General features: G+C 36.0%; 2 protein-coding genes across 2 annotated transcripts; both read right to left on the bottom strand.

Annotated features, from left to right (window-relative positions):
• Positions 1-1,011: 1,011 nt before the first annotated feature.
• LOC133033272 (uncharacterized) lies at positions 1,012-1,485 on the bottom strand. The gene has a single exon (XM_061107970.1). It carries the CDS (start codon positions 1,483-1,485, stop codon positions 1,012-1,014), a length of 474 nt encoding a protein of 157 aa, XP_060963953.1.
• Positions 1,486-6,757: 5,272 nt separating this feature from the next.
• Positions 6,758-11,282, bottom strand: LOC115707931 (uncharacterized). The gene is made up of 7 exons (XM_030636075.2): positions 10,664-11,282; positions 9,277-9,985; positions 8,063-8,702; positions 7,862-7,962; positions 7,683-7,772; positions 7,447-7,574; positions 6,758-7,267 (listed from the first exon to the last, which is right to left on the bottom strand). Exons 2-7 carry the CDS (start codon positions 9,934-9,936, stop codon positions 7,123-7,125), a joined length of 1,764 nt encoding a protein of 587 aa, XP_030491935.1. The 5' UTR covers positions 9,937-9,985; positions 10,664-11,282; the 3' UTR covers positions 6,758-7,122.
• Positions 11,283-12,165: the final 883 nt, after the last annotated feature.

Raw genomic sequence — 12,165 nt, 5'->3', positions numbered from 1 at the left:
TTTCTTCTTTGTACAGAAGAGAGTCAAGCCTGGGTTGGAGCTCCTTTATATTTCTGATGGTATTGTCATCCCAAACAGGAGTAGATCGGGCAATTTCCACGTCTTTCTCAAGCTTGGTTATGTGCTTTTTAAAATTAAAGTCCTTTTTGTGGTTCCGATTGTTAAGTTTCTCTGCACGAGAGGCTTGAGTCGCGACTAGCTTGAGGATGGGTTCATGCAGGTTCGGCTGGCTAGTCCAAGATTGGTCAAAAACTTGGTTCCAATTTGGATCCTTAAGCCAAACATTCTCGAAGTGAAAACGTTTGTTATTATTATTAAGGCAAGTGCCCGGAGGATTGGAAGTGTTCAGTTCTAGGGCGCGGTGATCAGAGCCGTAGAACCCCAAATGGGCAAGGGTGGCATCAGGGAAGATATCTACCCAGTGGTTATTGAAAATGCCCCAGTCTAATCGTTCTTGAATGTTTTTTGGGGATGCGACATTATTATTCCACGTGAGCAAGGGACCAGTGGGGTCGAGAGGGGAGAGATTAAAAGAGTCAAGGAAATGTCTGAAATCCGAGGAAGGGCCCCTGTCGGGATTTCCCCCTTGTTTATCATGGGAAAAGAGAAAAGCATTAAAGTCCCCAATAATAAGCCACGGGTCCCGAGGGTTACCCCTACCAATTCGGTTAAGAATATTCCACGTATGAGGCTTGAGAGAATCAACCGGAGAGCCATAAAAACAAGTAAGATGGAATGATACATTAGTAATAGAACACGAAACGTAGCAATCAAAATGACTGATAGATTGAGAAAGCAAGGTGACAATTACATCATTAGTCCAAAATAAAAGCAAGCCCGCACTTCTACCTATCCTAGACTGGAGCTTGTGCTTAAGATTGTCAACAGCGTTCTTAGCCAGCCTAGATTCCATAATAAATAACATAGTAGGATTACAAAAAGAAACTAAACGGGAGAGATTACGGAATGCACGATCACTCCCAATTCCACGTGCATTCCAGCTGACAAGTTTCATGGCGGCGGGCAGGCCTGCTCGGTGGCAAGGCCTGCGCTTCCAGATGAAATCTCTGTGGCTTGAGGGATGTCGGAGCGGGAACGCTTGATTTGATGACGAAGCTCTCCATTAACCATTTCAGTTTGCCTTTTGAATTTTTCCTTTGAGTCAGGCTTGCTTCTCTTCCTTGAGGCCTTTGAACCCGTGGGGGTGGCAATTCCCGGTTGATAGGTGAGGTTCATGGCTTCGAGTCTCTTACTGGTAACAAGGAGAGGAATGTTCTCAGGCAAAGGCACATGGCAATATTTTGAGCTAGTAGAGTTGGAGCCACTGGAGTGTTGGGAGGTAATGGCTTGATTCGGTGTGGAAGTTGGTGAGGCTTTTTGGACACTAGTGTTGCTCATAGTGGCGTTAAGAAAGGCGGTGTACGTTGGAGTGGTGGTGTCGGGTGGGGGGAGCTGTGATGGGTGAGGGGTTGGTGTGTTTGTCATGGGGTCGGGTTGGTTCCAATGAGAGTAATTTGGTGGAAGGGTGGATGGGCCGGATTTGAAGAGACCCACTTGTTGAGTTTGGCCTTGAGCCGGACCAACTTCTTGGGAGCCATAGGTAGGGAAAGGAGGCATGCTCTCCGGGGGGCAACACAGACAGCACTAGCCGGATTAGTGGTCATGAAGGAAGCAACCGGAGGGTTGACAAAATTACTCTGTTCAGGGCAAAGCAAGGCATTAGTGGAAACTTTAACTTTACCGGAAATGGTTTTGATGTCATACCTGAGCTCCGGGGGGAAAGGAGCTTCATCGCAAGCTTTCATGTAATCCATGCAGCCTTTATTGTAACTATGCCCCATTCGGCCACAGAAAAAGCAAATGTCAGGGAGGTTTTCGTATTTTAGCTCCAATCAAACAACTTTGTTTATACCGGAGAAGTGGATGGGTATGCCACGAGGCAGAGGTTGCGCCACATCGAACATGACACGGAGCCTAAAGTAGGGTCCCCATGTCTCTCGAAGAGAAGGCTTATAAAGCTCCAACATGTGGCCGAGAGACGATGAAACAAGGGCTGCCAATTCTTCGGATCTTTTGAGAAACGGGGTGTTGAACACTTGAACCCAAAGAGGAATTTTGAGCAAACTATCCCCATTGAGGACATCCAAAGAGTTTGGGATATCCATAAGGATAGCTTGGTTGAGATAGGTCCATGGTTGTTGCAACAAAACCCGACGCCTATCTCCATCACAACCAAACTCCACTAGAAAAAGGCCATGAGGGCGCTCGGTGATAATCACAGGGCTTCGAGAGATATGGTTCCAATTCTTTGTCATTTTTTCAATGAAGTTCTTTCGGTTAAAGGACTTGACAATGTGCACTTTGGCTACAAGGAAAAGGGGGGCTTGTTGTGTCTCGGTTTCAGGTGTAGTTGCAGGAGTGAGTTCATGAAGTGTTTGAATAGTACACTCGGTTTCTGTGAGGTTGAGAGCAACAGAGAGAGAATTTGTTAGATCATCCATAGGATAGGAAGCTAAAATGTAGTAAGAAACCTCAAACAATAAAGGACCTGGCAGAGTGTGAAAGATAGAAGGTGATTGAATGGAAGTTAAAAGGCACAAAGGTTTGTATGGGAAAAGGGTTATGACAGCACGGTTGTTCAAGAAAGTGAAGTTACTGGGAAGGGAAAAAGTATGAAGGGGAACCACGGCTTCAGGGAAAACAGTAAGAATAAACCAAGAAACACTTCCAAAAATAACACACACACAGAAAAAGAGACTGCCCGATATGGTACTCTGATAATATAGCAACTTATGAAGAGAAAATAAAATTAAACTTGAAGTAGGAGTCCACGGGTGGGGAGGATAACTAGAAGACACAAGAGGATTTAGCAATGGGGACAATCGGTTGGTACTCTTATTAGAACATAACCTAAAGAACAATGAGCTTTGCAGAGAGGGTAAGCTAGAAATGACTAATTCGCACACAACAAACCACCTCCTAGGCTTAACTATAAATAGACAAACACTCACGGTAGAGGAGTGATACGAGGCAGTATCAGTCAAATCGAAAGTATTTAATACTGGGTAGATCTGCTGCACAAAGTATTGGAATATGGCAATAGACAGAACACATTTGCAGACCACATTAAATGGGGGGTTCAAACTCAAAATAGCAAAGGGGATTAAGTACCTTCTGTCGACAGATTTTGGAGAGTTCCCATTACCCCAAATCCTTTGTAAAGTACAAATTTCAGGGTAGAATTTAATAGGCAAACCAAACATATATTTGTATTGTTAAATAAAAAACCATTTCCTCTGAAACAATTTGACAGTGAATAGGGAGAAATGTAAGAGGAAATCAATACCTGTAAGAGGCTCATTAAACACGGTACGATTCGAAGGAAATGGGAGAAGGGCGGAGTTAATGGTTACGCGACTGGAGTAGTTGGGTACCTGCAGAGGAAGACGGCTTGCTTGGCTCGGACGAGTCGAGCTGTGTTGTGTCTCAGTAGAGGAAGAGTCGGAGCCACCATGATCGAGCGATCTGGAGCTGGGCATGGGTTTCACCTTGTGGAAACATTCAGAAAACCAGTGTGAACATGCAGGGGAAGAAGATGAACCCTTCTTCATACTGAAGAGTCGAGAGAGAGAGTCTGGAAAAGTATCTTTCTTAGTATAACATTAATTTGATTCTTACACTATTAGGAAACACGCAAAACATTCAATTTATTAGAAAATTTTTAGAATATATAAATTATATAAAAAAAAAAAAAAAGATTACATAATAAGATTTTGCTCATTATCCTTTCTTGTAATATAAGAATGTAAAAGAAATTACATGAAATTAAAATTTTAGAATTTTTCGTTAAAAGAAAAAAAAAACTTTAACCTTCTAAAGCACTGAAGAATTTAAGAACACTTGCACCAATTTAAAGAGCTAGTCAATATTCTTCCTTTTGAGATCCTCATCAGCAATTTTAAAACTGTAAATTCAATAAATTTGTCTACTATTATTATAAAATTCCAAAATTATATTCAAAAATATTCTTGATAATTATATATATAAACATTCTCAATAATGAATCAAAAATAATTTTGACTCATTTACATAAATATTAGAACAAAGCATAGAACAAAAATACTATACACTTTTGCAATATTTTTGTTTTTGAGATCCTCATCAGTAATCTTAAAACTGTAAATTCAACAAATTTTTTCTATTCTTTATTATAAAATTCCAAAATTATATTCAAAAGTATTCTCAATAATTATATATAAACATTCTCAATAATGAGTCAAAAACAATTTTGACTAATTTACATAAATATTAGAACAAAGCATAGAGCAAAAAAAATTATATACCTTTGCAATATGATCACAAACGCCTCACCCAAAACTAAAAAAGAAGGTACAGCATTTAGTCTTGGAAACTAACATCTTCACCTTAAAAGAGAACCTTGATTGTGTTTGTACAATTTTATTTGGATATATATAAAGAGAAAGAATGATATAAGAAGTCCAACTTCTAAATTGCACACAACTAATACATAGTAAACATATAAAGAGGGGAGAGAAAGGGTTATATAAGAGATGGATAGTCACACATTATAAATTACCACCAATTACAATATAATTTATCTATTTATTAGTTCGTTTCTATAACCTATAATTAAATGATACTAAATTGTAAGAGAAAAAAATATATTTATATATATGTTATTACTATTCGTTTTTTAATTTTTAATATTAATATAAATAGATATAAATTGCTAGTTTGTTTTTATAACCTACATTTATAGGTTTAAATGATATTAATGTAAGAGAAGAATGTATTTATTTGTATTATTACTCTTATTATTTTTTTTATTTACTTTAATATAGATAGATACAGATTGTTTGGTATTAAATAGAAAGAATAAATTAAAAAAATGAGAGAATGAAGATTAGAGAAAGAAGCTTATTTAGATTGCCACATGTCCTCTTTTATACTTTACTTTATATATTGTTATATTGATTTGAATAATTGGTAAGTTGAGATTCATAATTTAAAATAGGAAAATCAATGTTTTATGTCTTTACTTTCTGATTAAAATCGTTGTTTGTCTGTTTACTTTTCTGTTATTTTATTATTTCATTCTTAATCATTATTTACTTTCTATTCTCTAATTAAAGCATAAAACCAAATAGTATAATAATTAGTGAAATTTAATAATCAATCTATGTGGGTTTGACAACCTTTTAATTAAAACTTTGATATAATAACAATGTATGCTTGCAGTAAAAATTGTGTATCACTCACATACCTAGGTCTGGGTCTAAGGCTGAGGTCCAGGCCTGGGTTTGTGGCCAAGGTTAGGGGTTGAGTCCTGGGTCGGGGTCCAGGTTCGGGTCCGAGGTCTGAGGGCTAGGTTAGGGTCACGGGTTTGGATTCAACGGTTGGGTTCGGGACCGAGTCCCGTGGCTGTGTATGGGTCTAGATTTGGAGCTAGGTATAGATCTCAAATTTTGAATTTGAAGTCCGAGGTTAGGGTCCGGGTGAAAGGTTAGGGTTTGGACCGAGATTCGGGTCTTAGGGCCAAATCCGAATTCATGTCGAGGTCCTGGGGCCAGGTTTGGACCAGGGTTAGGTTTGGATTTGGGGTTTTGGTCTGGGGCTAGAGCTAGGTCCCGAATCCGGAGTCTGGGGTGGGGTTAGGTTCATGTCATATTATGGTGTAGAGTATTGAAATATTTTTTTAGTAAAAAATTTAAAAATAATTTTTAGAAAACATTAGCCAAACACAATTAAATTTTTAAAATAGAAAAACTATTTTCTATTCTCACTTTTAAAAACACAATTCTAAAAACTTAAAACAAAGGTGGCGTTTGGTAACACTTTTTTAATTAGTTTTTAATTTTTAAAAGTAGAAAAGTGAAAATATTTTTCAAAAACATGTTCTATAAAACTGTTTTTACTTTTCAATTTTATAATTAGAAATCAAAATTTTAAAAACAAAAAAAATAATCACTTTCAATATTTTTTTAAACAGTTTTTTTTTCGTAATCAATCTTTTGGATTACGACCAGACCCGGACCAAATCTCCTCCCCACGGCCCTGGCGCTGAACCCGTCTTTTGATTCGAACCCGAATCCGACGATGGACCTAGACCCGACTTAATAAATAAAATCAAAAAATAAAAATGAAAATGAACTTTATAGAACACACTTTTGTTTTCTGTTTTTAAAATTGAAAAACAAAAGTTGTTACAAAACGCATTTTTGTTTTCAAAAATAAATTTTTTAAAAACAAAAATTTTACTTTCATTTTGTGATTAAAAAATTAAAAAACAAAAGTATTATTAAACGGCACCAAAGTCAAACAACCTCGAGGCTTCATTGTTCTTTGTATGCTCCTATCAAAATATTTGTAAAAAATGGAAAAAGATAGTAGGAAAAAAAAAATTGTTGTAGAAGCCCCTTAAATTTCCTATTTTATTATATTGCACACAACCCTTCGACCAAATTATTTATTCCGAAGAAAGTATTTGTTTTATAGATATTCCCTTAAATTAACAAAATGATTGGCTACATACCAACCATAAAATCAATAAACACGTTATTGAAAATTGTATATTCAACAAGTATTTGATTAAAATTGGATATTTTCAATTATTTTTTTTTAATTAAAATAAAAATAACACATGTTAAACCTCAGCTCTTAAAAGCTTCGAATATTAAATAGATTGCGTGCTATGATAACAAGAATCAAGAATCAGAAGTTAGAAAATACAATCAAGTTTGAGAGAATCAAATGAATAGGAATAGTAGTGACTAAGGTAAAATATTCCTTTGGCTCATAAACACATGCATAATCAGTGCCGCGGAGGGTTATAAGAACCCTCCCTAGAAAAAATTATAATAATAATAATAGAACATTATTTCATCTAACTATATTATATATAGAAGAAACTAGAGCTAAAGCTAATTACATCAACTGAGAAATCGATCAAAAAAAAAAAACATGTTAAAAGAGTTGCAACTCAACAAAGATGGCTCAGCCTCACCATCCTCCATATTCAGAGTGCCATATAGAAATAGATATATATATTAAGAAGGGTATATATTATTAACATAAAAATGTGCACGAAAACAGCCAGGTGCATCAGCAGGTAGTTTCAGGCAACACCTTTCCCTGAATAGCTTTGTAGCACTGGAGGCTGCAAAGAGGAAGCTTTGACTTGGAATCCCTGTACTTGTATGGATTTTTACACGAAGGACCGGCACAGTTTTCCCGCGGAGGAGGGTAGCTGAATAATCATCATCATAAAAAATAAAGGTTAAAATAAATAATAACAAGATATAGAGGCCAGAAAACTACAGCAAGGAACTCAAACTTCATACTTTGACCATTTGAACTACACAGCCAAACTAGATATATAAATAATAGAGAAAAGAACTTGAGTTTACAAGATAGGTGATATTTTACCCGCAAGGCTTGGGGTCGAAAATACTAGGGAGTCCCATGTCCTTCGAAAAGGTTACCACAGTCCCAGTAGGACTCATCACCCATCTGATGGTGTGTGATGCATTCAACAAAGCATTAGCATTCTTCTCCTGTCAGAGAGAGACAGTATACTATGCGTTAGAATTAGAACAATAATATAAGTATTAACTAATGCTAGTTTTGTTAACCCACAAGAGCTACAGAAAGGGTTTCAGTACCTGTGCCAATTCCTCCCGACGCTTCTTTATTTTATCTTCCTTCTTTTTCCTGCTAGAATCTTGTCCAAGGATTTTCTTGATTGCTACAGCCTGAAAGATTCGATTGAAATAAGCAGAATGCCATAGCCACTTGACATCTACAAAGCAAGTCAAAATAAATATGAATGAGATATGCGAACCTCAGATTCTCGAGCAGCTTTCTCTACTTGCATCTTCCGTCTCTGAGCAGCCTCGGCTTTCTTCAGCTGCTGCTCCACCTCTGTAAGCTTCTCTTTTTGCTCTAAAGCCACCAAAAGCAATCAACATATTGAAATTTATAGCTGACAAATCCTACAAAAGAATTATAGGTCACAGTTCAAATCATGTAATTAAAAACTTACTTCTTGATGGAGCAGGTGGTAAACCATTTGGAAACTCGATAAAGCTAGCACCAGGTGTTGCTGATGAATCTTTGCTGGACTGCAGGGCTCGTTGACGCGTTGTCAAGGTCATTTCCCTCCTGCCGTCCAACAATGAATCTACGGATTCCTTCCTTGGCTTCTTCCTCTTCTTACTACCATCACCTTCACCATCAGAAGCTGAATCTGCTTCATCCTCGTAATCAGTGTCCCCAGTTACTCCATCTATTCTAGACTTCTTCTTCCCATCTTTACCACCTGGCCTTGATGCACCAACATTTTCAATATTTGAAACCATGGAAAGTTTTCTATGTTTCCTACTGAATTCCTCATCGTCTTCTTTGTAAACTACAGCTATCTTCGACGTCTTAAGTTTCTCCAGGTACCTAATTTCATCATCCACATCATCACCAAACTCCTCATCAAGTAGTCGCCTTTTAGGAACCCGCTTGCTCTTGCGCACTGACTTCTCCTCTTCCTTTCCAGAGGTGTTCTTACGAGAAACCTTTCCCATCATAGAATCCTCCCTACCAAGACTAAAAGTAAAACCAGCTCTTGAGTTCCAAGGTATTCCTTGCAAGCCACTCTTTTTATCCGTACAGGAAATGTCACCGTTATTTGCCTGCAAAAATAAATAAATAATAAAAAAAGATCACCCTGGACTCTGAGAGTTTACAAAAGGCTTTTAACAAGAAAATTTGTGCAAATATTATTACGACAGGTATTATTACTTAAAACATAAAATTTGAGATTTCGGTTACCAAATAGTTAAATTGTTAGCTAATCTAATAAACGCGTCATTTTTATAAGGCAAGTACGAATCCCTATACAAGGAATTATTCAATGATAAAACAAAAAAACATAAAATTTGAGATTTCAGTTACCAAATAGTGAAATTGTTAGCTATACTAACAAAATCGCCATTTTGTATATGGTAAGTATGGATCCATGTCCATCTATGAGGAATTGTTCAATGATGAAACAAAAATGGGATTTTGTAACCCATTTATACTTAATAAGACGATTTCTTTCTATCGAAAGGAAAGTTTTTTACAAAGAAAGCAACCAATACTCTTTTTTGCAGCAATGATTTCATTGATAAAATTCAAAAAATGATTTCTTTCTATAAAAAGGAAAATTCTTTACAAATGCAACCAATACTCTACACTCAAGCAAATAAGAAAACCCTTTAATACCTGCTTATGCCGCAGTTTAGATGCATCTGCATGCCGAGAACTCTTTAAAGAGGATTCAACAACCCCTGAAACACCATTAGAGGCAGAGTTGGCTTGAATTGTACGTGTCACACCATTAACCTTTAGCTTAACCATTTTAACCTTATTATCATTTCCAAATCCATCTCCTGACTGCTTAGAAGTGGAGCTTTCACCATTCCAACCACTACTTACATCACAATTTCTTAATTCTGATTCAACGCCATCTTTAATTGCATTTGAGCTTTTCCAATTTGCTGGTGCAAGGACACCTTCACTTGAACGCTTGTTATTAAACCCATTTCGTCCGGGCTCATTACTGTAATATGAATTAAACCCACCATCATTTATATCCATTTTATGGAGGTTATCATCTTCATCACCATTAGAATGAGAAACTGTAGAACCATAATGATTAAGACTAAATTCTTTCCCATTTGAATTCGAATCACAACCAACAATTTCATCGCTAGATGCCTTATTTGCATCATCAAAAGGTGGTGTTGAAGACATGGGTGAATCATCATTAATTTCCGCATTAGGCTGTGAATCAGGCCGAGGGCGGCGACAAGCTTGGCTCCTCTTCTTCCTCACAGCAACATTGATACCCTCAAACCGAGAAGCAACACCAAACTCTTCCATCAGAAGAATACAATTCTATATACTTGGTTCTTGTAACAATACTACTTCTCTGCACATTACATAAAAAGAAAAGACCCTCCATAAATCAAGTATTCAAGCAAGATCAAAGTATACGTTAAAAAACTAGGGAATCACAAACAAGTGTACCCATTTAAGAGTTGAAACAGATTGTGAATTTTTTCATGAGATTAAAAGAGACTAATGCAAATCATTGCTTTCCTAACAAGGACAAATCATGCTAGTTCCAATCATGCCTTCAAGCTGGATAAAATCGTAGTTAACAAAGCCAACGCAAAACTACAATATAAAAATCGAGACAGATTAAAATTCTTAACGCCATAAAAGGAACCGAGCAGCAAAAGAGAGGTATTGAATTAAATCGTGTAAGAATGCATCATCTAACCAAGAAAGAACCACTTTTCCCAAAATTAAGAGAGCAATTGGTTCGACATCGATCCTACATTCACTAAAGGAACAAAATTTTTACTTAATAAATCAATTGCACAGCAAAAAACACAAAAATAAATAAATAAGAGCAAACCCAAACAAAAACAAAAACACCTAGACTACAAAAATCAAACCCTAAAGGAAAAACAAAAATTCATCCAAAATCAACCAAAACATAAACACAACACAATGACACCAACCATAAACGAAAGCAAACCCAGAAACAATTCAAGACGCCGACACAAGAAGATCCCCATTAAATCAAAATCAAACAAAATACCTTCTGGGTCGAAGAGAATCCGAGCACCAGGCGTCACCGCCGGAGGCGCAAAGGGAAATCGTGAACCTTCTTCGGACAATATGGAAAAAGGGCCAAAACCCAGAAAGCAAAACAAGAGAAAGAGAAAGAATCGCAGGAGAGAACAAAGAAAGGAAGGAAAGGAAAAGGAGTAAGGTTTGGTTTCAATGGTGGAACAGTGGGTTATAAGAGAAGAATGAGCAGACGATTCTTCTTCTAGGGTTAGAGAAGTTTGGGTAAGGTGAGGAAGAGATGAAGAAAGAGGGTGAAGGTGGTAAAGAAGAGAAGGGCTAATACTAATAATCTTCTCCTTCTCGTTCACCATCTTTTGGTTAATTCCACTCCCACGCACCAAAGCCCAAGTCCTCCCCACACCCACACACCACACCCCTCCTGTGGTTTTTTTCTTTTTTTTTCCTAATTTTCTTAATTTTTTTTATTTATTTTCTTTTTTTGGGTTTTAGATAATCTTTGTTTTTCTTCAGTGTTCAACTCGGTTGACGCGACTCAGTAACTCCAACTCGCTTCTCTCTCTTTCTTTCTATATCTAATATTCCCTCTCTCTTTTTTGTTTTGGTTTTCACTACCTCTTTACATTTTTCTTCTGCAAGTTTATGCGCACGTTAAGAGTATCTACACCCTTCGGCTTACGTTAGTTAGCGTCTGTCTTTCTGCCCCAATTAAATTATGACATGTGTCAAATACATTTATTAATTTTATAATGTCAATTAGTTTGTCTCTTTTCTTTGACTCGGCAAATAGGCCCTCTTCCCACTATTTTAATTTTTTTTAGGATAATAATAGAAAAAAAAAAATTTATTAATACAGTAGAACCTCTATTCAAGAATACGACCAAGTAAATTATATTAATTGAGAGGTTATAACTAAATAGAGTTATACTAGAAAAAAAAATGAAAAAACTAAAAAATATCAACGTAACAATAATAACAATAAATAATCATTAATACTATACCATAATAGAAATATTTTAGAGTAAATATAATATTCATACATGTATTATAATTTAAAATAAAATTATTAATCTTACATAAATAAATTTATAAAATACATAAATATATTTTATTAAGATGTAATTATTCTTATATAGAGGTATACTTTGGTAATACGAGATTTAAAAAATATATAACTAATTACAATTTAGAAGTTATTCTTATTTATAACTGGCCCAAATTGGAACTTGATTTTTTTATAACAAATCAGAGGTTATTCTTGAATAGAGTATTCTTAAATAGAGGTTCTACTGTATAATGATATACAATAACTCTAAAAAATTATGACTATTTTACTGAAAGTTGTTCAAGGCCAATGACCAGATTGATATCCTACCGTTGAGGGTTGACATAACATGTCAACTTGGTCATTATGAGAGTGAAAAATCATGTTGGGGATGTATTTTTTGATGCGTAAGTGACATTTTGACATGACTTAGTCTATTTTTGTGTTATGGCGAAGCTGGTCACGAA

The sequence above is a fragment of the Cannabis sativa genome, unplaced genomic scaffold (genome assembly GCF_029168945.1).
Source record: "Cannabis sativa cultivar Pink pepper isolate KNU-18-1 unplaced genomic scaffold, ASM2916894v1 Contig3, whole genome shotgun sequence".
Classification (NCBI taxonomy): domain Eukaryota; kingdom Viridiplantae; phylum Streptophyta; class Magnoliopsida; order Rosales; family Cannabaceae; genus Cannabis; species Cannabis sativa.
The sequence above is the reverse complement of the archived record's forward strand: the minus strand, read 5'-3'. Positions and strand labels throughout refer to the sequence as shown.

Bases quoted from the DNA above. Each gene is read 5' to 3' on its own strand.
- LOC115707931 (XM_030636075.2), bottom strand. From the start codon at position 9,936: ATGGAAGAGTTTGGTGTTGCTTCTCGGTTTGAGGGTATCAATGTTGCT. The intron at 8,703-9,276 runs GTATTAAAGGGT...TTATTTTTGCAG, and splicing joins CTAAACTGCGGCATAAGCAG to GCAAATAACGGTGACATTTC. The intron at 7,963-8,062 runs GTAAGTTTTTAA...TGGTGGCTTTAG, and splicing joins ACCACCTGCTCCATCAAGAA to AGCAAAAAGAGAAGCTTACA.
- LOC133033272 (XM_061107970.1), bottom strand. From the start codon at position 1,485: ATGACAAACACACCAACCCCTCACCCATCACAGCTCCCCCCACCCGAC.